At 40.5% G+C, this 25,629-nt stretch overlaps 3 protein-coding genes and 1 pseudogene across 7 annotated transcripts; 1 reads left to right on the top strand and 3 right to left on the bottom strand.

The window, feature by feature from the left end:
- LOC109709739 (pentatricopeptide repeat-containing protein At3g29230-like) lies at positions 21-12,968 on the bottom strand. 4 transcript variants are annotated; one of them, XM_020232076.1, is made up of 5 exons: positions 11,035-12,968; positions 10,814-10,957; positions 10,607-10,708; positions 2,482-2,679; positions 21-1,170 (listed from the first exon to the last, which is right to left on the bottom strand). In XM_020232076.1, the coding sequence occupies exon 1, from the start codon at positions 12,806-12,808 to the stop codon at positions 11,225-11,227; it is 1,584 nt and encodes a 527-aa protein (XP_020087665.1). In that variant the 5' UTR covers positions 12,809-12,968; the 3' UTR covers positions 21-1,170; positions 2,482-2,679; positions 10,607-10,708; positions 10,814-10,957; positions 11,035-11,224. The 4 variants fall into 4 exon arrangements, with proteins under 4 accessions (XP_020087665.1, XP_020087666.1, XP_020087675.1 ...); XM_020232077.1 differs by having other exon boundaries at positions 21-1,160; XM_020232086.1 differs by lacking the exon at positions 21-1,170 and having other exon boundaries at positions 2,352-2,679; positions 10,602-10,708.
- On the top strand, positions 13,056-15,794 carry LOC109709775. Its single transcript, XM_020232096.1, has 5 exons — positions 13,056-13,267; positions 13,602-13,828; positions 14,354-14,434; positions 14,528-14,881; positions 15,455-15,794. Exons 1-5 carry the CDS (start codon positions 13,102-13,104, stop codon positions 15,554-15,556), a joined length of 930 nt encoding a protein of 309 aa, XP_020087685.1. The 5' UTR covers positions 13,056-13,101; the 3' UTR covers positions 15,557-15,794.
- Positions 16,679-19,270, bottom strand: LOC109726368 (annotated as a pseudogene).
- On the bottom strand, positions 19,345-25,499 carry LOC109717774 (FBD-associated F-box protein At5g38590-like). Of its 2 annotated transcripts, none has more exons than XM_020243677.1 (5): positions 25,050-25,499; positions 24,666-24,958; positions 21,744-22,687; positions 21,497-21,649; positions 19,345-21,391 (listed from the first exon to the last, which is right to left on the bottom strand). In XM_020243677.1, exons 3-5 carry the CDS (start codon positions 22,674-22,676, stop codon positions 21,017-21,019), a joined length of 1,461 nt encoding a protein of 486 aa, XP_020099266.1. In that variant the 5' UTR covers positions 22,677-22,687; positions 24,666-24,958; positions 25,050-25,499; the 3' UTR covers positions 19,345-21,016. The 2 variants fall into 2 exon arrangements, with proteins under 2 accessions (XP_020099266.1, XP_020099274.1); XM_020243685.1 differs by having other exon boundaries at positions 21,744-22,682.

Genomic DNA, 25,629 nt, shown 5'->3' with positions numbered 1-25,629 from the left:
CTTCTTCTTCTTTTTTTTTTTTTTTTTTTTTTTTTTTTCTATTTTGAACTTGCCAACAGGCCCCTAACCTCAAAAGTTCCATTAAAAGAATTCCACCCTACATCTCAAAACTGCAGGCTATAGCCTTAAACATTTTTGCAAAACATCTTATTTTAGTTCCCAAGCAATGTTATGTACTAATGCATGCCTAAAGCAGTTGTAAACTTTTGAGCATTTGTTAAACAAATGGATTGTGCACTTTAATGGTTGGATGAGATTTATAATAGAGTCCAGGATGAGATTTGTAATAGAGTCCATCTGCTCTGGCTTCTGTTAATGGAAGTGTTGACCCTCTTAGAACAGAGTCTTACCTATAATAGACATTCTATTGAGAAATCATGCCGTCTGACCAAATATTATTCTATACTTTAACTTTTACCTGAAATTATTTTTTTATCCCTAATGTTGTCTTTACATACATTCATACATAGCATAATTAGATTGGCTTATTATAATTTCTATAAAAAATCTTTGTCACATAAAAGACACTACTTATAACCAGGATACTCAAGATTTGGTTGAACTATTTACAACTTGCCTTCAGTGCACAACATTATTCTTCACTCGGCCCTTTGAGCACATTCCTATTTCAAAGAATGTTTGGCCAGAAATATTGCACATTTCCTGCCAGTTCTGGAAGAACTGATTTAGCCAGAAGAGACCATTGCCAGGAAGTCAAGAAGGACGGACTGCGATTGCTCCTCCGAAGACACCACAACTGTCAAGATCGACTACATCAGCTGCCTACAAACTGCCTCCTCTCCACCAGCCTCTCCCTTCTCCCCACCCTAGACGCCACTCTAACCGCCCTCCTCTCCTCCTGATAGCGCCACCTCTAAAGCACCTCTCTTCTCCTCCTCGACAACTCCATTTAGAGCCGCAGCCTCTGCCCTCACGACACGGATGCATGGCAAGGACTGGTATGCCCACACCATCACCTGCATCCTCATCTCACACCCCGGTCACATTCAACAGTTCTGCCTTGCCCATATCTAGTCCCGCAATCGCGAGTCATTCCTTAACTACGGGTTCCAAAGCCTTGCCCAAAAATGCGTCCACAACAGCAACCTGGACTTCTCCTCTATCTATTGCTTGCGAGAGGTTCCGACTTCGCTATTTGCCTGCAAATCCCTAAAAATTCTATCATTGAGTAACTGTCTGACACTCCTATGATTTGGAATAGTTCTATATATGAGATATAATAGGACTAAACATTTTAACTTAGTTATAGTATTTTGGGTGGTAGCTAGACCCAAGAGATTAAGAGAGTTAAATGTGTTAGAGTTAGAGTAGTTTTAAGATAGGCGACCCCCTGTGAAGTAGGGCGTCACAGTTAGTATCAGAGCCAATCACCAGCCGGAAGTGTGAGATTAATATTAACTAAGCCAAGTCATACAAGGGAGAGAGCACGACTCTTTAGCTAAGCTTAGTAAGACAAGTCACATATTGCTTGGTACTCGTAAGCATGCTTGAGCTTGACTAGATTTGGAATAGTCGTATATATGAGATATAATAAGACTATACCTCTTAACCGGGCTATTGCATTTTCAAAGGTGGCTACACCCAACATGTTAAGAGCAATAGGTTAAAAGAGCTAAGTGTGCTAGAATTAGAATAATTCTAAGATGGATGACTCTCTAGAAAACAGGGTGTCACACACTGCTAATTGCGGCACACCGTTTTTTTTCACCTCACCGAGCTAACTATGAGAGGAACAAACCTAACAATGACAACTTATGCAACATATTATCCAGCTACGCCATGCTTAAGAATTTATCCCTCACTGACATTTTACATCCCTCCAATCTATGTTCGGTCTCGAAGCCTTCAGAGCTTGACAGTTACATGCAGTAAGCCGAAAAAGTTGTTTAATGAGGATGCTCCGAATCTTGAATAATTGCTCTTCATGTATTGGTTGGAATTGGTGAAGTCGGTGAATGTCAATAGCATGCCGAAATTCAAAAGATTGGAATTGTTGGATATATGTCTTCTTTTATATAAGACATAAAAATAGTTATTTGGCCAAGTTTTCTAAATACGAAAGAGGCATCAATAAATAAGTTGGTTCGTAATGTGCTATGTCTATCAAAATCCTTTTAGTGTGAATGTGTTTATCTATTAGGATGCGAAGTCATGCATTATTCATGTATATGCGTGCATGAATCACAGGCATGCATGTTTTTCCAAAACCTATATATAGGCTAATTAATATATGACTAGTGAAGTTACCCGCACATTGCGGCAGAATGATGCTATAGAAGACAAAATATAAACAAAATAAAAATTTTAAAATTTTTTGACATACATGAGACTTCAATAAATACAAATAAAAGATATAAAACAGATATAGATATAGATGTAGCAAAATTTATAATTTCAATAAGTAAATTACATATAACAACAATGAAAGAAACAATAAAAGAGTTTCTACCCCATACACACCTTGATCGCGTTGTCGATATTTGTCGAGCTTTTTCTTACCTGATTTTTACGTCACCTTCGCTGCTAGTGTCGAGCTTTTTCTTAGTCACGATCATGTCTATCCTGTACAGATCCTCCCACACTCGCTGCTTCTTCCCCTCACTGACTCCAAATCCATCGTCGCTTTCTCCTGCCGCACCCCACCGCGATCCCCGAAACCTTAATTTCAATCCACACACAACTTTAAAAAAATAGAAAAAGAATTTAAAAAGTACAAAATATGAACCCTTCTTATGCGCCAAGAAAAAAAAAAGAAAAAAGAAAACAATATAAAAAAAAAAGTATGAAGAAATCTTATTTTACTCATTTGTTCTTGTGAAATCAATTTATTTAGATGATTGGCCATATAAACACATTAATTGAGAAGTGGAGATTAGAAAGATGAAGCATTGGGTGGAGATGGAACCATATAAACACATTAATTGAGAGGTAAGAATTAGAAAGATAAAGCATTAGGTCCCATCTCATTGGGTGGAGATGGAACTATGTAAACACATTAATTTGAGAGGTGGAAGTTAGAAAGATGAAACATTGGGTAGAGATGAGAGTGGGAAGATGGAAGGCAAGGGTGAAGAAGAATTCGCCATGTGGCAAAAGTTTAAGAGAAATAATGTATAGGTATAGAGATATAGATGACTTGAAAAAGTAGCCTAATTTCAAATTAGCATAGGGATGTGCACTTATGCATGCCTTTTACATGCTGCAATATAATAAAAACAAGTGAGGTATAAGTTGAAGATCGAAAAACATAATTAATAACTTGTTGAGTTGAGTTCCCTTTTGCTTTAGAGAAATTCATTTTTGGATATTTGGAATTTTTCTTGAAAAAGGGAAGAATGACAAGAACCATAAAACTCTTATATTTAGTTTGTGACAAAAATATAAAGGTATGGGTTTGACTGTAGTTTCTTCATAGAAAGAATATCTCTCTCGCCGCTTTTGTATTTAGCTTGACACAAAAATAAAAATGTATGAAATTGCAGTTAAACAAGCTATTGCATTTTCAGTAGTGGCTAGACCCAATAGGCTAAGTGTGGTAGAGCTACAATAATTCTAAGATGTATGACCCCCTGAAAAAGGAGACGTCACAAACTGCCAATTGCCGCACACCACTAAAGCTCCTTTGAACCTTTTTTACCTCACCGAGCTCAATCTAAGAGGAACAAACCTAACAGAGGACAACTTGTGCAGCATATTGTCCACCTAAGCAACGCTTAAGAGTTTGTCCCTTACTGACAATTTTTACATCCATCTGACCTATGTTCTGTCTCGAAGTCTTCGGAGCTCGACAGTTATATGCAGTAAGGCAAAAAATTTGTTTAACGAGAACATTCCGAATCTTGAACAATTGCTTTTCGTGTATTGGTTGGAATTGGTGAAGCCGGTGAATTTTGATAGCACATCGAAGTTCAAAAGATTGGAATTATTGGATGTATATCTTCTTTTATATAAGACAAAAATAGTTATTTGGCCAAGACTTCTAAATATAAAAAAGATATAAATAAATAAATGTGAATTAACCTGACATGTATTCTAGTGACAAGATACCAAATTTTCTCTCAATTATTTATTTGACTTGACTTATAGTGTGAATTAACCTGACACTAATCGTAATTATTTTTCCATCCAACAATTTAATAAATATTTGAACATTAAAAACTTAATAAATTTGAAATTTAAAATTTATTACAATCATTTATTTATGATATATATATATATATATTATTTATTTGTAATATATATTACAAACATATATTTATATATTACAAATATATGTTTGTAGTATATATATGTTTGGTTTAATTTCAGAAATGAATAATAATCAAGTTCTATCGTAGTTTTATTTTGGCAATAATATCACCAAAAAAAATTTTTACACATACAATGAAATGTTTATTTTTATTTTTTTAAATTATACTACTCCATACATCTATAGGCGAGTATTAATATTCTTGTTATGAGCTAATATCAAATCCATACTATATGGATCTAATAAAGGACAAATTGTGCAGCTATAGACAAGTATTATTACTCCATCCACGATCGGCAACATGTCCCTGCCTTGCTTTATGCCTGTCAATCCTTAAATTTCTTGTCGTTGAGCAATTGCCGACTGTTGAATCCCGCTGTAGACCCTTTCAATTTTTTGTACTTCACCGGCTTCCCCCGTGCTGCATGGATCTAACAAAGGGCAACTTGTGCAGTTTATTATTCAGCTGCCTCGCGCTTGTGAATTTTTCCCTCATTTACAATTTTCATATCTCTCAGATCCATGTCCGGTCTCAGAGCCTTCAGAGTTTGACAGTTGTAGGCAGTTGGGTGGGAGAGCTACTTGAGGATGCTCGGAATCTTAGATGACTGCTCTTAATCGATAAAGTTGGTGAAGGCTAGTAATGCACCGAAATTCGAGATGTTGGGGTATTTGAGCATGCACACGATAATGTTTGAGGTGGGCAAAATTGTTCTTGGGGTATTCTCATAACTTGTTTGTTTGTACTAGTGTAAATGTATTACTATTTTTAAAAACCTCTTATCTTCTCCAATGCTTTCATCAATTGCATTCTCTCATTTTTAGATATACTCATAATTTGTTTTTTTGTACTAATATAAATGTATTACTGTTTTCAAGAACCTCTTATCTTCTCCAATGTCTTAATCAATTGCATTCTCTTATTATTCTGATGTTTTTCAAGAACATCTTATCCTCTTCAACTGGAGTTCCCCTCCATCCCTGGTCGACAAGATGTGCCGGCCTCGCTTCTCGCCTGCCAGTCCCTACGCTCCCTCTCGTTGAGCAATTGCCGGCTGCCGGACACCGCCACCACCCAATTCAATTTCCTTCACCTAGTCGAGCTAAGCCTCTGCTGCATGGACCTAACGGAGGACGGCTTCTGCAGCTTACTGTCCGGCTGCCCTGCGCTTGCTCGTTTGTCTCTTATTCACAATTCTGCCATCCCTCGGATCAGTGTCCGATGTCGGTGCCTTCTCACCTTGACCGTTGGAGGCAGCTAGGTTGGCGAGCTCCTTATCGAGAAAGTCGAGAATTGGTCTTCACAGATTGCTCGGAACCGATGACGTCGCTGAAGACCACTAAAGCACTAGCTCTCGAGGTGGAATATTTGAGCAATGATCGAGGCGTGCAAGAGCATTCTTGAGGTATTCTGTTTCTTTGTCCTTAATGTCAATGTATTTCTGTCGTCGAAAACATCTGGTCTTCTCCAATGTCTTGATTTTGTGCTTATTCTGATGTATCTGGAGAGCCTCTCATCTTCTCCGTTTTAATTCATCCAACCATCCATTCATTTGTGATGATTACAATACCACTATTGAGATAGAGTTTTTGTTGTTACCGTTATTTTAAATCAAAGGCCTTCGTACTAACATTTTGGCAATATCAGTAAGCCTTATTACTGAGGAGGATAAAAAGAAAACCTTTAGCCTCAACTTTTTAATAAAACATATTTTGCATATAATGGTTCTTTGGTTGCAAGTTTTTTAATCCAATGTCTCTTGACCTCCTTATCTACTGTCTCATCATCCTTTACTTCAGCACCAGTGTCCACGTGCTTTTCTTGAACCTTTCCATCTTCATATGCCGCATCATCGTCATTAACATCATTATCAAAAGACTTTATTTGTTCTTATAAGAACACGTAGCTCGTGTTTCCTTCTCCTTTCACCAATATCGTCTCGTTTGGATAAGGCATCATCATAGTTAGTTAATTCGGAATCGGCAAAAATTCGATACGGGTATAATTCGGATAAAATTCATCTTTTATTTTTTTTAAATTCGTTGAAAAATACGGCTAAAAAATGGATTCAGCAATTATTCGGATACGGGATTTTTACGGACATTCATCAATTAAAAATTCGGGATAAAAAATTCGGCTATATAATAAATATATAATAATTAATATACTATATATATATATATATTTAAAATTATAATAAACATATATTAATAATATATAAGAGTTATATATTTAGAAATATTAATAAATAATTACAAATTTATAAATAAAATATTATATATAATATTTCTATATAAATAAATACTATATATAATAAATGAATATATATTTATAATAATATATATATATATAATATATTATATATAATAATATTATATAATATATATATATATATGGCTAAATTACAGAAAATTCCTCTGTAATAATCCCTTTTTTCACTTTCCCCCCCTGACATTTAAAAACCTACACTTTGCCCCCTTGTAAAATGAAAAATGTTCACAGGGGGGGTTACGGTGTGTAAAATGACCATTTTGCCCATCGCCATTGTCGTCTTCTTCCCCATCTTCCTCAGCCGCCCCTTTGTTCGGCCGCAATTCCCACCTCAATCGGCCGCGATTTCTCTCCATTTCCTTCTCCACCTGCTCCCCTTCTCCTCATGCACCCTCGCCGCTCTCGATTTCGGCGACAGTAGGAGAAAACCGAGGTGGACGACAGTAGGAGAAGGGCAAAGAAGGCGAAGGCGAGGCAGCGAAGAACGGCGAAGGGAATGTGGGTGAGGGCGAGGCAGTGGAGGACGGCGAGGCGGCTAGGCGGCGAGGCGGCGAGGTGGCGAGCCGGAGAGAGGCGAAGCAATAGGGAGATGGCAGAGGGGTATTTTCGGCATAAAAATATATTTTTTAACGGAACCCTAACGGTAGGGGGTGAAGTGCACATTTTTTATTTTACAGGGAGGCAAAGTGTAGGTTTTAAATATCAGGGAGGGAAAGTGAAAAAGCGGGTTATTACAAGGGAGTTTTCTGTAATTTAGCCTATATATATATATATATATATATATATATATAGAGTCCGGCTATGGTGCTTGTAAAAGCACCAAGCACTTNTAATTGAGAGGTAGGGATTAGAAAGATGAAGCATTGGGTGGAGATAGAACCATATAAACACATTAATTGAGAGGTAGGAATTAGAAAGATAAAGCATTAGGTCCCATCTCATTGGGTGGAGATGGAACTATGTAAACACATTAATTTGAGAGGTGGGAGTTAGAAAGATGAAACATTGGGTAGAGATGAGAGTGGGAAGATGGAAGGCAAGAGTGAAGAAGGATTCGCCATATGGCAAAAGTTTAAGAGAAATAATATATAGGTATAGAGGTATAGATAACTTGAAAGATAAAGCATTAGGTCCCATCTCATTGGGTAGAGATGGAACTATGTAAACACATTAATTTGAGAGGTGGGAGTTAGAAAGATGAAACATTGGGTAGAGATGAGAGTGGGAAGATGGAAGGCAAGAGTGAAGAAGGATTCGCCATGTGGCAAAAGTTTAGGAGAAATAATGTATAGTTATAGAGATATAGATGACTTGAAAAAGTAGCCTAATTTCAAATTAGCATAGGGATGTGCACTTATGCATGCCTTTTATATAACCCATTACTCTTCTCCCTTTCACCCTAACTACCCATCAAATTTGATGGGCGGTTAAGAACTTAGGAGCACAAGGGCTGCTGTGCTCCTAATAGCACAGTAGCCCTACTCTATATATATATATATATATATATATATATATATATATATATAATTGAGGTCCTATGCTTTTAAAAATACCAAGTGATTGGTGCTTGTAAGTTTTCGACCCTTGGATTAAGGGATGTGCGGTTAGGATGATGTGGGCCCTCTAGGGTTGAGTTGTTAGTTAGTTGAATATTATAATCTAACGGGTGAAAATGATTAAAGGCGTAGATCTAACGGTAAAAAATTCACAAGCACCAAGTGCTTTTACAAGCACCATAGCCGGACTCTCTCTCTATCTCTCTCTCTATATATATATATAGAGAGAAAGAGAACTAGGCTGGAATATTATTAATAGCACCAATGACTTGCTGCTATTAAATTTTCTGCCCTTGGATTAAAAGATGAGCTATTAGGATGTGTGGGCCCCCTAGAGTTGAGTTGGTGGTTAGTTGAATAGTATAATCGAATGGATGAAAATGATAAAAGAGGTAAATCTAACGGCAGAAAACTTGATAGCACCAAATGCTTCGTGCTATCGATAGTATCCCAGATTGCTTGAAGACCGAGTCGAGTGGCATAGATGGCTAAGGTAAAGGTAACCTTAGGAAAGAATCGCCAATGAGCATAGTGTGACAAGGAAATAAAGTAAAGAACGGCTAATGAATAAGACTAACTAATAAAGTAAGGAACGGCTACAAGTAAAGAATGGCTAATAATACGAAGTAGAATCAATTAATCTACTCGCATGAGTTACAGGATTTGCGTAATCATCATATTGCATTTTGTGAGGCATGTTATTTGTTAGTTGCATAATAACATGATGATATATATCTGTAAATGCTTTTGGATTAACATGATTGCAGTGCCTCCTTGGACCTGTTGGTCGAGCTTTTTCCTTGGGTGGCTGTACCCACTAGGAACCATGGAGTTGGTTCTTGTCACGCCCCGGGACCGGCGAAGGCCCTCCCGGTAGCGTGCCCAGACCCGCCATATGTCTACACATATAAGGCGTCTACAATAAAAGCGGAAGTAAAGCAGGAGATAGAACAAATAAAGGAAGTGAAATAACTAGCAACTAATGATATCAGAGCAAATAAAGTTCTATCATCTACACCAAGGTAAAGAAATAAAGCTAGTCAATAAAAGAAAACATATATAGTACAATATCTGTCTCTAGTACAAAAATGGTGGTCTCTATACACTGGCAAAACCCTCAACCTCTCGCCAAAAAAAAAAAAGTAAATATCGAGAGGTAGACCACCTAGCAACTCGTCCTCGAAGGAAGCTAGCTCGAAGCAACTTCCTTCCCGCGATCCCTGGCCTCACCCTGCGTGGAAGGCTCTGAAAAACATCGAGAAAAAGAGGGCGTGAGAACTATAATTTATAGTTCCCAGTGGGCAATTACTGACCTCAACTCATTGCTCCACTAGGCCCCAAAAGAAAAGAAGGGGGTAAGCCCAAGAATAATAGTAACGAGTAAATCGCATATAAGAAAGCATAATTAAGATGCTAAGCTACAACTTGCAATTAAACATGGCATTTATAATGCGACTTTATCTTGTCATGGATGATATNCTCTCTCTCTCTATATATATATATATATATATATAATGAGAGGGAGGTCCACCGTGGACCTCCCTCTCATGCGGTCCATGAGGCCAAAGTGGCCTCGTGGACAGCGCGCAATCACTGCACTCCCAACGCCGCGCCATTTCGTTTCCGCGGACGGCCTCGGGCGAGACGGAATCCGCCGCCGCAGCCCTCTTAATCCCGGCGCCGGCCAGGGCGGCGGAGGTGGACGATGACGACGACACGGACGAGTTCGGCGACGAGAGCAGCGACGACGCGACCCGCGGCCACGAGTCCGCGACCGCTGTTTTTTTGGGCAAATCATTCGCGAATTGCAAATTATTCGCGAATAATTATTTTTGACGAAAAAAACACTTTTTTTTTCGAATTTTTCGGAAAAATACGGATGCGGCTGTTTAATTCGTTTCTCCAAAAAACTGCGAATAATTCACGAATTATTCGCGAATCAAACAAACTAAAGAACACCAAACAGATGGAAAAGAAAAAAAATGCGAGTTTCAGTGACAACAATTATGAGTTGCAGCACATGATTACAAACAAGAACCGACTTGCATATAATTCAAAATAAAAGAAAGAATGGAGACATATTATTTGCCAAAGCAGGATAGATTCACAGTCTTAGATCAAATATGGTCCAACTGAATCATACATTAGTTTGCTGTCATGAAGAGGTAGGCTGCTATTAAAATATACAACCATTTTATCATTTTTAATGAACTTATTGGCAGATTGATGATGTTTTGAATGTAAACATCTAAAAAAATATAAATCAACTACATTTGTCATAAAAAGACCAATTGATCAGTAGATCTATCAGATCTACCAATCAATTTCTTCCCAATTTTGTATTTAATCTTCCAAGAACAAGTTAAAGAGGATCTACTAGGCATACTGGATCCCATAACAGTGTCACGTGCCTAGAGACAAGCAGCACAATATGGTATGGGCCATACCAGTTGGCACTTTAATCGTTGGTAAGCCCAGTCGTACATGTTAAGTTGAAGCTTACCATACCTGAGGTTTGCTTGTTTTAGTCGTGATCAGTTGAGAGACTTAAATTGGTTGCCCTATTCTGATCTGCTTCTCCTCATCAAAATCATCTAGGTCTCAAGATTTCTGTAAGAAAATGAATAACATCGTATTAGAACACATTAAATTTGAGTACACCATACATTGCATTCAGAGAAAATAAAAAACTCAAACATGAGCAAAGAAAATCACCCGATTAACTGGCTTTAGAGAGTGCTTAACCACTTTTTCTAGATTGGTCTTCGCATTATTGTACAAGCCCCTCTGCTTCAATTCAGTTTCCAGATTAGCTCTTAATTTCTACATCTCCAAGCTCTGCAAGCTCATTTGAAAGTCCTGTTACACCAGAAACTAATCAGCATTGATTACATTGCACTATGATAATATAAAGGTAAAAACAATATAGAATTTACCTGAACAATGACATCTTGAATCAACTATCCAAGTACTCAAAAATTTTAATTTTACTTTCCAACCTTATTGGTAGTGAAATTAGTGAGATTCCATAGTGCGCCTGAGACTTTCAACTGCACAAAATTATCTCTCATCTTAGTTGGTTAAATTTTTGAATGTTTGTTAGCTCTTCATCATCAGCATCATCGATCAATTATACTCTCTTGGCCGGTCCTCGACCCAACTGTAACCTGGAAATTTAGATGGAATCCTCGACCTCATCATTCTTCTTACCCTTGCAGCATCCTCCCACTGTCCTCGCGATGCATAAATACTCGAAAGCAGTATATAGTTTGCAGTATTGTCAGGTTCTAATTCAAACAGCTGATTTGCAACACTCTCCGCAATCTCAGCATTGTTGTAACTCCTACAAGCTGCCAGCAGCGCCCCGAGAGCTCCAGCATGAGGGCCCGACGGCATCTTTTGCACCATTTCATGGGCTTCTTCAAGCCTCCCGGCACGTCCGAGCATGTCGATCATGCAACCATAGTGGTCAGGCCCGCGGTCCATCCCGTAGTCCTGCACCATCCCTACCCAATATTCCCACCCTTTCTCTACAAGCCCGGCATGGCTACAAGCACTGAGAACGCCAATAAACGTGATCGGGTCCGGCTTGACGGCCAAGGCTAGCATTCTGTCGAACACCGCAAGCGCCTTCTTCGCATGCCCGTGCGACGCAAGCCCGTTAATGAGAGCAGTGTACGAGTACGCGTCAGGAGAATGAATCTCCTCAAAAAGGCAAAAGGCCTTATCGACGTTGCCGCATTTGGCGTGCATGTCCACGAGCGCAGTGAGCACGCGCTCGTTCCTCTCAATCCTTTTCCGGTTGACATAGGCGCCAACCCAGTCGGCCAATTCCACGCTCCCCAGTTGAGCGGCCGCAGAAATGACGCCGACCATAGTAGCCGCATCCGGCTCGATCCCCGCAGCCTCCATCTCGTGGAAGAATGCAAGCGCCTCCTTCGGCTTGCCGCACTGGGAATACCCGTTTATCATCGCGGTCCACGCGATCAAATTCTTCTCCGGCATATCATCGAACAGTGAACGAGCGACGTCCACAGAGCCGATCCTGCAGTAGGCTACGATGATCGCAGACCAAGAGACGGAATTCCGGACGGGCATGCGATTGAAGGCCGACCTTGCGGACGCCAAGTTCCCGGCGTTCGCGTAACCGACGACCATAGCGTTCCACGAGATCACGTTTCTCTCGGGCATTTCGTCGAACAGGGCCCGGGCGGCTGGCATGTCGGCCCCGAGGCGGGCGTGGGCGCCGAGGAGGGAGTTGAAGGTGACAACGTCCTTAAGGGGGACGTCGTGGAAGGCGCGGCGCGCGAGGGGGAGGGCGCTGCACTTGGCGTACATGGCAACGAGGGCGTTGGCGACGGGGAGGACGGGGAGGAGCGCGGAGCGGAGGGCGAGGGCGTGGAGCGCCGAGCCGAGGGCGAGGTTTGGAGGGGCCGCGGCGGAGTTGAGGAGGAAGGGGAGGGTGAAGCGATTGGGTGCGAGGGACGCGCGGGACATGAGGCGGAAGAGGCGGAGCGCGGCTGCGGAGGGGGAGAGGGAGCGAATGGCGCTGTTGAAGAGGCCACGAAGGAGATGCTGGTGCCAACGGTGGTGGTAATGGCGGAGGATGTGGGCGTGGATTTGGTCGAGATGAGAGTCGGAAAGAGAGGAGACGAGGATGGCGGAGAGGATGCTGAGATGGTGTTTGATTCTGTCACCGTTAGAGGGCATTGAAATTTCGGAACCAGGTTGGTTGTTTGGTGAAATGTTTTATAAGCAATTTTACCAGGTTTGAAAAAGTAATTACTGGGCTGTTTGTTGCAGTAAAATAAAGAATAGAATTATAAAAATGGGAGAACGAGCGGGTGGGTCCCAGTAGTGGGTGGGAGGGAGTGAGGGGCCACCAGCAGGGAAACGGAAGAACGAGCGGTTGGTGGATGCCGCCTTATCCGCAACGGTCGAAACGGCCGCCTTTCATTCCTTTCCCTCTTCCGCCTGCAGGATGAGGATGGGCGGCCATCACCATGAGCGCCCTAACCTGCGCCCCCACCTCCTCCTCCTCCACCACCCACTCCTCTGCCTTCTATCGGCGGCGCTCTCCCTCCTCCCCCCGCCGTCACCCCCGCCTCTCCTGCCCTTCGGGGAGCTCTACCCCGCGGCTCTTCTCCCTCCACCTCTTACCTTTGCGCGGTAAGTTTTTAAGTTTGCCCAAGCTCTTTAAAGTAGCGCCGAAACATACACCCATTAATTTGAGGATGCGCCGCTTCCGCCTACCTATGGGTTTGAATTCATAACACGTGCTAGTAGCGCAAAGCACTAATATTAATCCTACATTGGATAGAAGTAGGAATTTTGACATGTATATAATGTGTTTAGTTTATTTTTATTTCTTTTGCCAATCAGCTTAAGCCTTCAGGTTTCAGGTCATTATCTGACCATAACCTTTTTTTTTGTCATCTCATGTTATTTTCATTGTTTTACACTTCGTAAGTAGCTGATGTTTCATTGACACCCCATCATACAGTTGTTGATGATTCAAAACAAGTTGAAACATCTGCTGATCAGATGGTTGATCGGTCTGAATCTGACCAGTTAGTAGATGCCCTGGATTTTGGGGAGCTTTGCAATGATTTTGAATGCATTAGTAGCCCTGCCGTGGAATCAACAGCGAGGCAAATTGTAAGGGATATATTGGAACTGCGCGACGACAACCGTGCCTTGGGATGTTTTTCAATTTCAGTGAAGTACAAGGTACCTCACTATGCATAGATATATGTGGTGTTGTTATACTTGATTCCTGTTGTTTGGCGATTCTAAATTAATCGTTTATACTATGTATTTCGTGATGGATGCCCACTATGTGGTTAATGTACCAGTTTGCTTTTCTGTCATCAGATTCTGCTTTCTGTTTGGTGTATCAATTACATCTGTTGAGGAAACATCTGTTAAGAGTTAATATCTGACAACCTCCATACTTCACTACATTCCTAAGCAATGAAAAACGAGTATTATTTGATCCAAATGGGTCTTAACTGCATACTAATTGCTTCAGAGTTTCCTCACATACTGAAGTATAGAGTCATTTTTCAGATGTAAGGAATTTGTAATTAAATTGTTAACACACGAATACCAGTTTCAAGTGTACAAGAATCCTATATTGAAGGACTTTACATTGTCTATGCCGACAATAACATGCACTGGATTTTGTCTATTTGCCTTATGTGTTCATATACGTATAACTCTATTTACCGGACAACTGAATTCTTGTTAATGCAGGATCCGCTTAGGACATTCACTGGACGAGAAAAGTACAAGAGACCTTTATGGGTCACTAATGCACTGGAAAACCCCACAGTGGTAGGAGTTCATACCTCTTCTTTCTTCTCCTGTTTGCGCTGTCGATGCCTTTCTAGTTGACACGATTCAATATTTTCTGTTGCTACGTGTCAGACAGTGCAGGAGATGGGAATGCTGTCAACAAGCGAATTGATCATCAAATGGACACTCAGAGGAAAACCTAAAAATCCTGTCGTTGCAAGCATTGGAGGAGACTTGACACTTCTGGTGGACTCCAAATTCATCTTGAACCAGATAAGTGGCCAAGTAGTTGAACATGTGGAATCATGGGACTTGTCTGCATCATCTATCATTGTTCAGGCCTACTTTTGGTTTTCTAGGCGGCTTTTCTCTACTATCGAGGCTGGCAAAGATACAATTGATGCTGTTAAAAGCACGGCTACCAATTTCTCGACAAGAAAAGAAAATTTGGATATATATCCAGACCCATCTGGAGATCCTACAAAGGTAGGAAAGTGTTGTTTTGTATATTTTCTTGTGTGGCAATGTGTACATTAGTAATCTAGCTGTTAATTTATGTTTCTGCCGTTTCCTTCATATCATGAGCTTCTGTGAAAATATTAATCTATGGAAAGATCCATCATGTTTCTTCAGTAGATGGAAACACAGTTTTTGCTGGTAACCAAACACTCTCCTGCTACTCACAAGTAATGCAGGAATTTATATAGTTTGTAAATGACATGCTCCTTTTATGTTTTCTGCATTAATTATTATCGTTATTAAATGTGCAACAAAGATGATTTCTGCAAGTCTTTCCGTTTACATCTCAAAAGTGAATTGTTTTTAAACTTACCATACAAATAACTATTATTGTTTAAAATGGTTGGTTAATGCTGCGCAGGATGGTCATGAATGCTTAGTTCTAAAATCTTGCAACTATATATAAAAAAATTCCATATATTTATCTCTTTCTTCTCTTTGTTCATGTATGTACCACACTGACCATTGTTATATAGTATCTAGGTTTTATCACATTGTTTTAGACAATGACATGATTCCTTCCTGTTTTGCTTGATTCAGTTCTTTCAAAGAGATGACGGCCTACAAAGAGATGCTTACCAGATTGCTCTTTTCCTGGCTGTTATCTATTTCGTCGTCCAGTTCTTGAGAGCCACACTGTGAATGTCTTGCTCATGCTCTACATTCGAGAATTTTGTATCCAGCTGTTGTATATATAATCCGACAGCAACCTTCTTTATGGACGAAATATCTCTTCAACCTCCAATGAATATCATGGTACGAGGCATACACTAGTTTATTTGTGTGTTTGTCCATTATTCTTGCTGTGTATAAAACTATTTAACATTTTGGTTTTTGTCACTGTTTTTAAATAAAAATTCACAGGTAATTTTACACTTTTTATTGGATAATTATTTAGTTCAATTGGTTGCAATTTTTCCGCATAACATTTTCTAGTTCAATGTGAAATATCTCTGAGAGGCATAACTAGATTTATGTAGATTTAAGCTATGGAAGCTAGCAATACATGAGATAAAATAAGTAACTTTTTATGAAGTTCAACGACACATTTCCAATAGTCTCATATAAGATAGCATAGTGACAAGTATTCAAGATTAGTTCAAGTATTTTGGAATATGTAGTTAGGCTCAACAAATTTTTAATAATAGTGGACTGGTCAGTCTGTCAATGCAGAAGTTCTAGATCCGAAAAGCATAAGATTCAATCAGACCTTTTTTCTTTTTCTATTTTACTTGTTTCATTTTACAAGAGATTTTGACTGACAAAAGCTGCCAGTTCATTTCAATATCTCTGCTCAAAACAGACAGCAATTCAAATCTCTAATTGAACATATGGGCCTGCGCTGATTTGTAGGAATAGTGAGGAAAAATTATAGTTTGTAAAGTAAAATGAACTCAATGACAACAGATTGGCATGAAGCTTAGCTCATAAACAACAGAAAAACAAGATGTAAGACTTGGATTTTATGATCATACAATGAAAAGGTTAGAATATAATTAATCATCTATTTTTGTCGGAAGCTTTGCATCAAAAAAAAAAAAGAGGAAAATCATTCAAGGAATAATGGCAGATGAATAAGCAACATAGCCAAAACAAACTTAGTATATGTGATATTTACAATAAAGATGATATGATCCAAGATATGACTGATAAATAGAAGATGCATAATTAGATTGTTCCTCTAAGTTACAGATGAGATAAACNATGAAATAAACGAAGGTGGTAGCGTGCTACCTATCTCTCTCAAAAAAAAAAAAAAAAAAAAAAAAACAAGAATTAAACAACTTACGGTTGCCATCGAAGTGTAAAGCACAAATAATGCCGCACAATAATTCGCAAGCTATGTAACTCAGAATATGAGCCTGAACAAAAACATCATCATCACCAGCAGTAAAAATGGGGCCTGAAGTTACTTTTGGTGAAAGTTATCTGAGCATCTAAAGAAGCTCTACCTTGAAGTCTTAAAAATTTTTCCTGCTTCCTAACCCATCTTTTGCTGCAACCGGTTCGGCTTTCGAACTTCATCACTTTAAGAACTCTTGCTTTGGTAACAAGAAACCTTGCAAAGTTTAGCTCGCCTACCAGCCCTCCGTACATTTCAAAAGTTACAGTCTTCAGTTGAAGATCGACACAATCGATGGGATCCAGCGACTCCCAGTAATCTGAAACTTCATGATTTGCTGAATTCGCGAACCCACACTGCGACCCAAAAAAACAAAGAAGGATGAATACAAGTAGATCTTAAGATCCAATTAAGTTATGGAGATTACGAAGCTACATGGAAATGCTAATGCAAGCGAATACCACAATTTGCAGTGTTTCTAGGCGAGGGAGGCATCTCAACAAGCCGGCGAGCATCTTTGTTTGTTCGCAACAATGGAAGTTCACTTCAATAGCGAAGGTCTTGAGACTATGCACCAGTGTACTCAAGCTAACTTCTGTTCTGTCAAGCGATATCTGATAACGCGGAGATCAATAGAAATGGTTTCAGTTCTAGAAACAGTAACTCTACGGAAATCGACAACAGGGAAAAGAAGGGACAAGGGAATTCCAGGCCTACCTTGAATACATTATTGCCGAGATCGAGCCTATCTATCTGCGTGGTCAAATAGTCCAAAATCTCAAGCTTTGGCGTGCTAGCGACTTTCAGCCACCCGCCATATGCGAAAAGATACCCGAGCAATCGTTCCAGATTCGGCGCGTCGTCAATGAACAGCTCTCACAAGTCACGGCTGGATCCGACCCTCAGCGTGCGAAGGCTCCGAGAGCGGACGTGGATCCGGCGAAGGCTGCGTACGTGCAACACGGCCAAACTTTGCAGCGCGGTGCAGCAGGACAGCACGCTGTGCAAGGCATCTGTCGGATCGTTGGCGCTAACCATTAATCCCAAAAGCTCGAGCTGTTAGAAATACGCAACCAATTCACTTAAAGCGTACAGAAACAGCACCCACGGGTCTCGATTGTGACTCGGCCCACCTGGCCTCACGCCACTTCGAACATGACTCGGCCCAACCCAGCCTCACGCCAATTCGAACATGACTTGGCCCACATGACCTCCCGCCACAGGGCAGGATGCTGACCCATTTAAGCCAACAATCCCCCCTCCAGCACCTGCACACATTTGCAGCATGCAAGAATCGAACCCGTGACCTCTGGCTCTGATACCACTTGTCGGATCGTTGGCGCTAACCATTAATCCCAAAAGCTCGAGCTGTTAGAAATACGCAACCAATTCACTTAAAGCGTACAGAAACAGCACCCACGGGTCTCGATTGTGACTCGGCCCACCTGGCCTCACGCCACTTCGAACATGACTCGCCACTTCGAACATGACTCGGCCCAACCCAGCCTCACGCCATTTCGAACATGACTCGGCCCACATGGCCTCCCGCCACAGGGCAGGATGCTGGCCCATTTAAGCCAACAATCCCTCCTCCAGCACCTGCACACATTTGCAGCACGCAGGAATCGAACCCGTGACCTCTGGCTCTGATACCACTTGTCGGATCGTTGGCGCTAACCATTAATCCCAAAAGCTCGAGCTGTTAGAAATACGCAACCAATTCACTTAAAGCGTACAGAAACAGCGCCCACGGGTCTCGATTGTGACTCGGCCCACCTGACCTCACGCCACTTCGAACATGACTCGGCCCAACCCAGCCTCACGCCATTTCGAACATGACTCGGCCCACATGGCCTCCCGCCACAGGGCAGGATGCTGGCCCATTTAAGCCAACAGCATCCTCCGTTGCTTCCACGTCATCGAGGATCAGATCGCGAAGGTTGGTGAGATTCAGGGAAGCCCTGGTGGTGTAAGGAAACAGGCAGTTCATCAAGTGGAGGGTCGTGAGAGATTCGCAGGCGAGGAGGGAGGCGGGAATCTCGCGCTCGTTGAAAGGAGACGGGTCGGGGAAGTGCAGCACGATCTCCTGGACGCTCTTTCGGGCGAGGATGCGGAGCCAGCCGTCGACGAGCGACTTGCGGCCTCGGAAGCGGGTGTGGGCGATGCGGAAGTGGTGGACGCAGCCGCGGTGGGAGGCGAGGATGCTGGTGATGGTCTGGACGCGCCAGTTCTCGTCGCAGGACCAGCGATCGACCGGCCCTGCCGAATCTGCGGCGCGGGAAGATCTTGGCGTTCCAGATGGAGGAGTCGTCGAGGTGGAGAGGGGACGTGCTCCAGAGATGACGCCAGCGCGAGGAGAGGAGGCTGGTTCTCGCGGCTTCTTTGGCCGGCAGGTAACCGATAATGACGGAAAGGAGGCAGTCAGGGAGTTCGCCGATGCAGTCTGCCGCGACGATGGGCCCCGCATCCGTCCTTCTCTTCTTCGTCACGATCTCCTCCTCCTCCTCCGCCATGCAGCGTGATGCCACCTGCACCAAACATCATAATAGTTTTGAAAATATCATAAAATTTTTTATAAAATTAAAAAAACAGAGAAAAAAAAGAATTAACATCTCACAATGTCAATCTATTGAGAGACTACAATATAAAATAGTTCGATCTATCTATTTGTTTTGGATTTGATTAAAACCACAAGTAAAAGAAAAGAACGAATAAATCGTTTCCATCAAGATTCGTAAAAAAACCTAGGCTAGGGTACTGGTATTATCTGCGCAGGATCGATAGGATTGCTTTGCACAACAACAAGACTAGATATAAGCAGTATCTTAATTAGATTTGCATAGGAAATTATAATTCATTTTATAATAAATATATTGATTAATCCTATGCTAAATTACACTTTTGGCTTTCAAACTATAAGACGTTTAATAGTTTAATTTGACCGTATGGTGATGTGTTGCTGATGTGAGAGTAATATAATAATATTGTGATTAATAACATGACAATAATTAAGATATTATATAATTGCAATATTGGCAACATATTAATATATAGTTAATTTAAAGCTGTAAGACCATATTGCAATAATTTAAAAATTATGAGCTAGAAATTAAAACAACTTAAAGTTTGAAAACTAAAGTGTCTTCCGCCCCATAGTTTGAGGGCCAAAAGTGCAATTTAGCCTTAATTTTATATGGAAATCGGAGATAGTATTGCTTAAGCTCTGATTATTATTTTTTTTTGTTTCTATTAGAAAATCAAATCGATCCAAATTATAAATAACTTGACTCAAGAGGTTGCAATTTTTCCGCATAACATTTTTCTAGTTCAATGTGAAATATTTTTGGAAGAAATAAGCAGATTTTTTTAGATTGAAGTTCTGGAAGCTAGCATGAAATTAGATAAAAATGGTTTACTTGTATGAAGTTCAACACCACATTCTCCGAAAATCTCTCATCTGATAGTGCAGTGACAAGTATTTGGGATATAAGAATTAGTATACTTGCCAACTGCTGTCAATGTGAAAACTGTAGATCCCCAAAACAGAAGCTTCAATTAGATTTCCTTTGTTTCTGAATTCACAGTAAATTAGAGTTTTTGCTTTTGGATTTGCCATGAAAGAGACTTTGTCAAAACAAACTGTTAGTACTTCTCAGTATCTCTACTCAAGAGGGCAATTAAAAGCTTTATTTGACATTTTGACTACAGAAACTGTATAGGCCTGAACTGACATGTAGGAATGAATATATGGCAAAAGATATAATAGTTTACAAAGTAGCAAGTATAATTCCTAACAGACTGACATGAAGCTTAATGCGCAAACAGCAGAAAACAAGATGTCAAGACTTATATTCGATTATCTTACGATGAAAAAATTAGAATACAATTAATTGTATATTTCTTTACGAAGCTTTGCATCGACAAAAGGATATTTCATTCAGAGAATACTGACAGCTGCATAATAATCTACACAATAAAATCAAGTTTAGAATGATATTTATTGCAAAGAAACTATAATCCAACATATGACTGATACATTTAAGATAACTAGTTAGACTGTTTCCCAATATTACAAATCAGATAAACCAATGAGGCATCAATTGCGGAACTTAACAGAAAAAAAAATTATCAAGAATTAAACCAACTATGGTTACTATCGAAGAACAAAGATAAATGACGCCTCAAAGAAACCTGCAAGTCTTTCCAGCTCAAAACATGAGCCAAAATCAGGGCTGAGAAAAGGGGGAAAAAATGAAAAATCAGCATGTCCCAATGTCGAAAGGATCAGCAGAAGACAAGTCAAATTTAGGTAGGCTGTCTCTCCAGAAGAGGGTTTTGTACTTCACAAAAGTTATCTGAGCATCTAAAGAGGCTCTATCTTGAAAGCGTAACAGACTTCGCTGTTTACTAGTCCATCTTTTACCGAACTTGCTTTCGCATTCAATCCTCAACGTTGTAAGAACTCTTGCTTTCGCGATAAGATACTTGGCAAGGTTTAGTTCGCCGACCAGCCCATCATACATTGTTATCTTTACGATCTTCAGATGATGATCGACACAATCAATAGAATCTATCTGCTCCCAATAATCCAAAACTCCATTATTTGCTGAATTCCCGTCAATGTTGTGAGAACACTACGACCCAAAAACAAAAATAAAAAAACTTGAATATTTAGTCCCAACATTCAATCAAACATGGAGTTTGTAAACATAGCTCAAATTGCTAATGCCAAGGAGTACCTGAATATGCAGCTTTTCCAGACAAGGAAAGCATCGGAGTAAATAGGCGAGCATCTTCACTTCTTCATGAGCACCCAAGTTCACGACAACAGATAGGATCTTAACGCTATGCTCCAGAGTACTCAAGCTGACATCCGTTCTCTCTTTCGACGTCTGCAGAGGTGAAGAAATGGCGTTTATGAAACCGCACATTTAAGATTTTATGAACGCCGACGGCAGAGATGAAGGAACAAGATATAAGAAGAACCTCGAAAACGGACGTGCCCACCTCTATCCTCCGTATCTTCATGGTCAAAATGCCCAACATCTCGAGCTTCGGCGCGCTAACAATCTTCACACACTCCTTCCGTGCCAAACTACTCCCGAGCAATCGCTGGAGATTGGGAGCATCCTCAATGAACAGCTCTTTCAAGTCAAAGCAGTCTATGACCCTCAGCACTCGAAGGCTCCGCGAGCGGAGGTGGATCCGATGAAGGCTTCTGTCTTCTATGGACAAAAGTTGAAGTGCAGTGCAGCAGGATAGTATCTTGCGCAAGCCCTTGTCCTTTACTTCCGTTTCATGAAGATCTAGTTCGAGCAGGTTAATAAGATTCAAGGAAGCCTCAGCGGGGAACAGGCAATTATGCAGAGACAATTTCTTCAGAGATTCGCAGGCGAAGAGGAAAGCCGGAATCCAACGTTGCGCGGGAGAATAGTCATTGGGGAACCGCAGCTCGATTTCTTGAACGTGCTTTTGCGCCAGGATGCAGAACCAGCCTTCGGCGACGGACAGGTCGTGGTCTAGGAAGCGCGTGTGGATGAGGCTGAAGCGTTGCACGCTGCCGCGATGAGAGCCAAGGATGTGGCTGATGGTGTGGAAGCGCCAGCGCTTGTCGCGGCTCCACGGCGTGACCCTGCCGAATATCCGGCGAGCAAAGATCTTTTTGCTCCAGATGCAGTCGTCAGAGAGGTAAAGAGGGGACGTGTTCCAGACGCGGCGCCACCGCGAGGACAGGAGGCTGGTTCGGGCCGCTTCTTTCGTGGGCAGCAAGGAGAGGATTATGCCGAGGAGGCAATCAGGGAGGCCGCTGATCACGTCCACGTGGCCTTTGCGCCTGCCGGTGAGACCGCTTGCGGCCGCGGCAGTGACGCAGGAGCCGTGATCTGTCCTGCTCTTCTTTGTGGCATGCTTCTCCTCCATTGAAGCCTAAACTACAATAAAGATCCCAAACAATTCGCAAGAACAATACTCTCAATATCAACCAATCATCATTAATATATAAGAAGATACAAATTCAAAGCGGAAAAAAAGAAAGAAATAGCATACATTAAAAACTCCTATTGATCAAATTACAAAGGAAAAGTAAAACAAAAAATTCGAGAATTCAATTCAATTAAGAACATTACTTTTAATAATAAGTAAATCTCTAACTAAAAGCGAGGAGTTGTTCTTCTCTTTATCTCTTCGTTCTACTTGAAAGAGGCGCACCGTACAAAGAATAATAACGCCCCAAATCAGAGTCTGTTACAAAAATTGATGTTCATGATCGGGCATTATCAGCCGTTGGATCGAATTTAATGAGGCACGTTCGCACCAAAATTTTCGCGCCAATTATAGTAGCAGTGCATCCGTACAGTCGTATTATTTGTTTTCTATTTTATTTTATACTTTAATTTAATCTCTCTATCAAATAATAATAAATTTAAATTTAAATTTAAATTGAGTATAAAATAAGATAAATCATCCATATATAGGTACAGCATGAAGTCCAGGGTAATTCCTGTGCAGATCTTTTTTTTATTTTTTATATAACAAGATTGCAATAAATCAAGAAAGTTCAGCTCTTAAAACAGATAAATAGTTAAGCACTCTTTTTTTAAAAAAAACTTAGTATTTATCTATTAAAAGATAATTAATCAATAATTAGGTAATTAGTGGGCAATAAAATATTCACCCTCTGTGAATCATAGTAAGCCAAAATACAATTTTTCTTATACTCCAGTAGTAGGATTGATTATGATATCATATTACATAAAATTTCAGTTTGATTAAAATTTAACCTTGAAATATATTGAAATAACTTTGCATTTTCTACCCTAGAGCAAGTAGCGTGCACTTTCTACCGACCGTCCCTAGAGCAAGTGGCAAAAGACTTGATAGTTGGTATCTGAGACCCAAGTTCGAATCCTAGTTGATTCACATTTCTAGCTAAGTTAATTTTTTAAATAAAATAAACGAAGCAGGTAGCGTGCTATCTATCTCTCAAAAAAACTTTGCACTTTCTACGCGACCTCCTAGACCAATAGTTAGATTTCTGCAAGTTTATCACATAGCAGAGTTTCAGAGATTCCTGATACACTCTTCAACCGATGAACAAAAAGTGGGATCACACTTAAAGAACAACTTCGTTAATTATATGCTACCACTAATTGAAAGCAAATAAGAGTTGAACATTGGATTAGGAACATATATGCATGAATTCCACACACAAATTCAGTGTTTAATCTGTTGCAGCCAAAATTTAACACACAAGTCTTTTTTTTTTCTTTTTTTTTTTTTTTGAGAGATAGGTAGTACGCTACCCGCTTCGTTTATTTTATTTAGGAATAAACTTAGCTAAAAATATGAATCAACTAGGATTCGAACTTGAATCTCGGGTATCAACTACGAAGTTCTTTATCACTTGTTTTAGGGACGATCGGTAATTTAACACATAAGTCAAAGCCATAAAAGATAAGCAATACGGTTTTTTCACGAAGTGATATGCCCCTCAAACGTTCCACACAAATGCCTCTAGCAAGGCATATAGGAATAAGCTACAGAACCAAAATAGTCATAAGGTGACATTTAATATGACTGATAAAGTAAGGATCGATACAGTAAAGATAATAATTGACATTGTTTTTCCAATATTCTATACGAGTGAGTAGGAGATATTGTGAAGTTATTCTGGCTCTAGTAGTCGTGTCGATGCAGGCGAAATCAAGCTTTAGGCAAATTTTTTTTTTTTTTTTGAGAGAAAGATAATATGTTACCTACTTCATTCAATAGGATAAATGAACTAAACGTACAAGGTGGAAGCAGCTTAGACTTTCTTGAAAAAAACCAAAACTGAAAATATAAAAACAAAAAAGAAGCAAGTAAGAAAGAAAAGAGGGAAGAGAAAAAGATCAGAGGGTGACGGGTTACGGGAGTGTGATCCAAGAGCTAAACATGGTTGAAGCTCTGTCCGAGGCTCCGACGATGTTGGGAAGATTCGTACCAAAAGCAAAACTGTTTCGCTCGGTCCAGAGGACCCACCAAGTAGCCGCTAGTTTTGTTAAACCTTTATTTCTTGTAGAGGCGTCGTTGGATGTCCCCACACGAGGTATTGTTGGGAGCTTTAGGCAAATTTTCAATCTTTAAGAAGTAAGCATAACTGCAAAGGTACGTAGCTCCCAGTACTCAAAAGCGGGTCCTGTTAGTGAAGACCAGACAATACACTGCGACGCAAAAGAAAGAAACGATGAGTGCTTTCGATCGAACTACGGAGTGTGCAAACAACTATAAAATCACTGATGGAAAGGGGGGTACCTCAATATAGAGCCTTTCGAGGCAAGGAAAGCTCGGTGAGCATCTTTACTTCTTCGTAAGAATGGACGTCACTTCAACAGCCAGGGTCTTAAGGCTGTGCACGAGAGAAGGGAGGTGAGGAGAGGATGCTGGGGACGGCTCGGGCGCGCGACTCCTCGTCGTCCTCGGAGGGGTTTAGGGGGCGAGTGATGCAGTCGTGGAGGTGGAGGGGGACGGACTTCCAGAGGTGGCGCCATCGGGAGGAGAGGAGGGCGGTGCCGGCGGCGCCGCGGGTGGGCAGGAGGGAGAGGACGGTTGTGACGACGCAGTCGGAAGGGTCTTCCGCTCCTCGCTTCTTCTTGGCGTTGGCAGGGTCTTCAGTTAGTTATAACTGAACTACCAAATTTTCTTTTAAAAATAAAGAAATTAGAGAAGTGGATCTGCGTTTATCAATTATTAATTAATTATTATATATATCAATAGTAAATCAACATAATTAATGTATGTATGTATGTATGTATATGTACATATACATGTATTTATTATTTTTTATATTATTATATATATATTAAAATAAAGCTTAAAATATTAAGTTTGCCAG

This window comes from Ananas comosus, linkage group 1 (assembly GCF_001540865.1).
Source record: "Ananas comosus cultivar F153 linkage group 1, ASM154086v1, whole genome shotgun sequence".
Taxonomy (NCBI): Eukaryota; Viridiplantae; Streptophyta; class Magnoliopsida; order Poales; family Bromeliaceae; genus Ananas; species Ananas comosus.
This window is presented reverse-complemented; position numbering and strand designations above follow the sequence as displayed.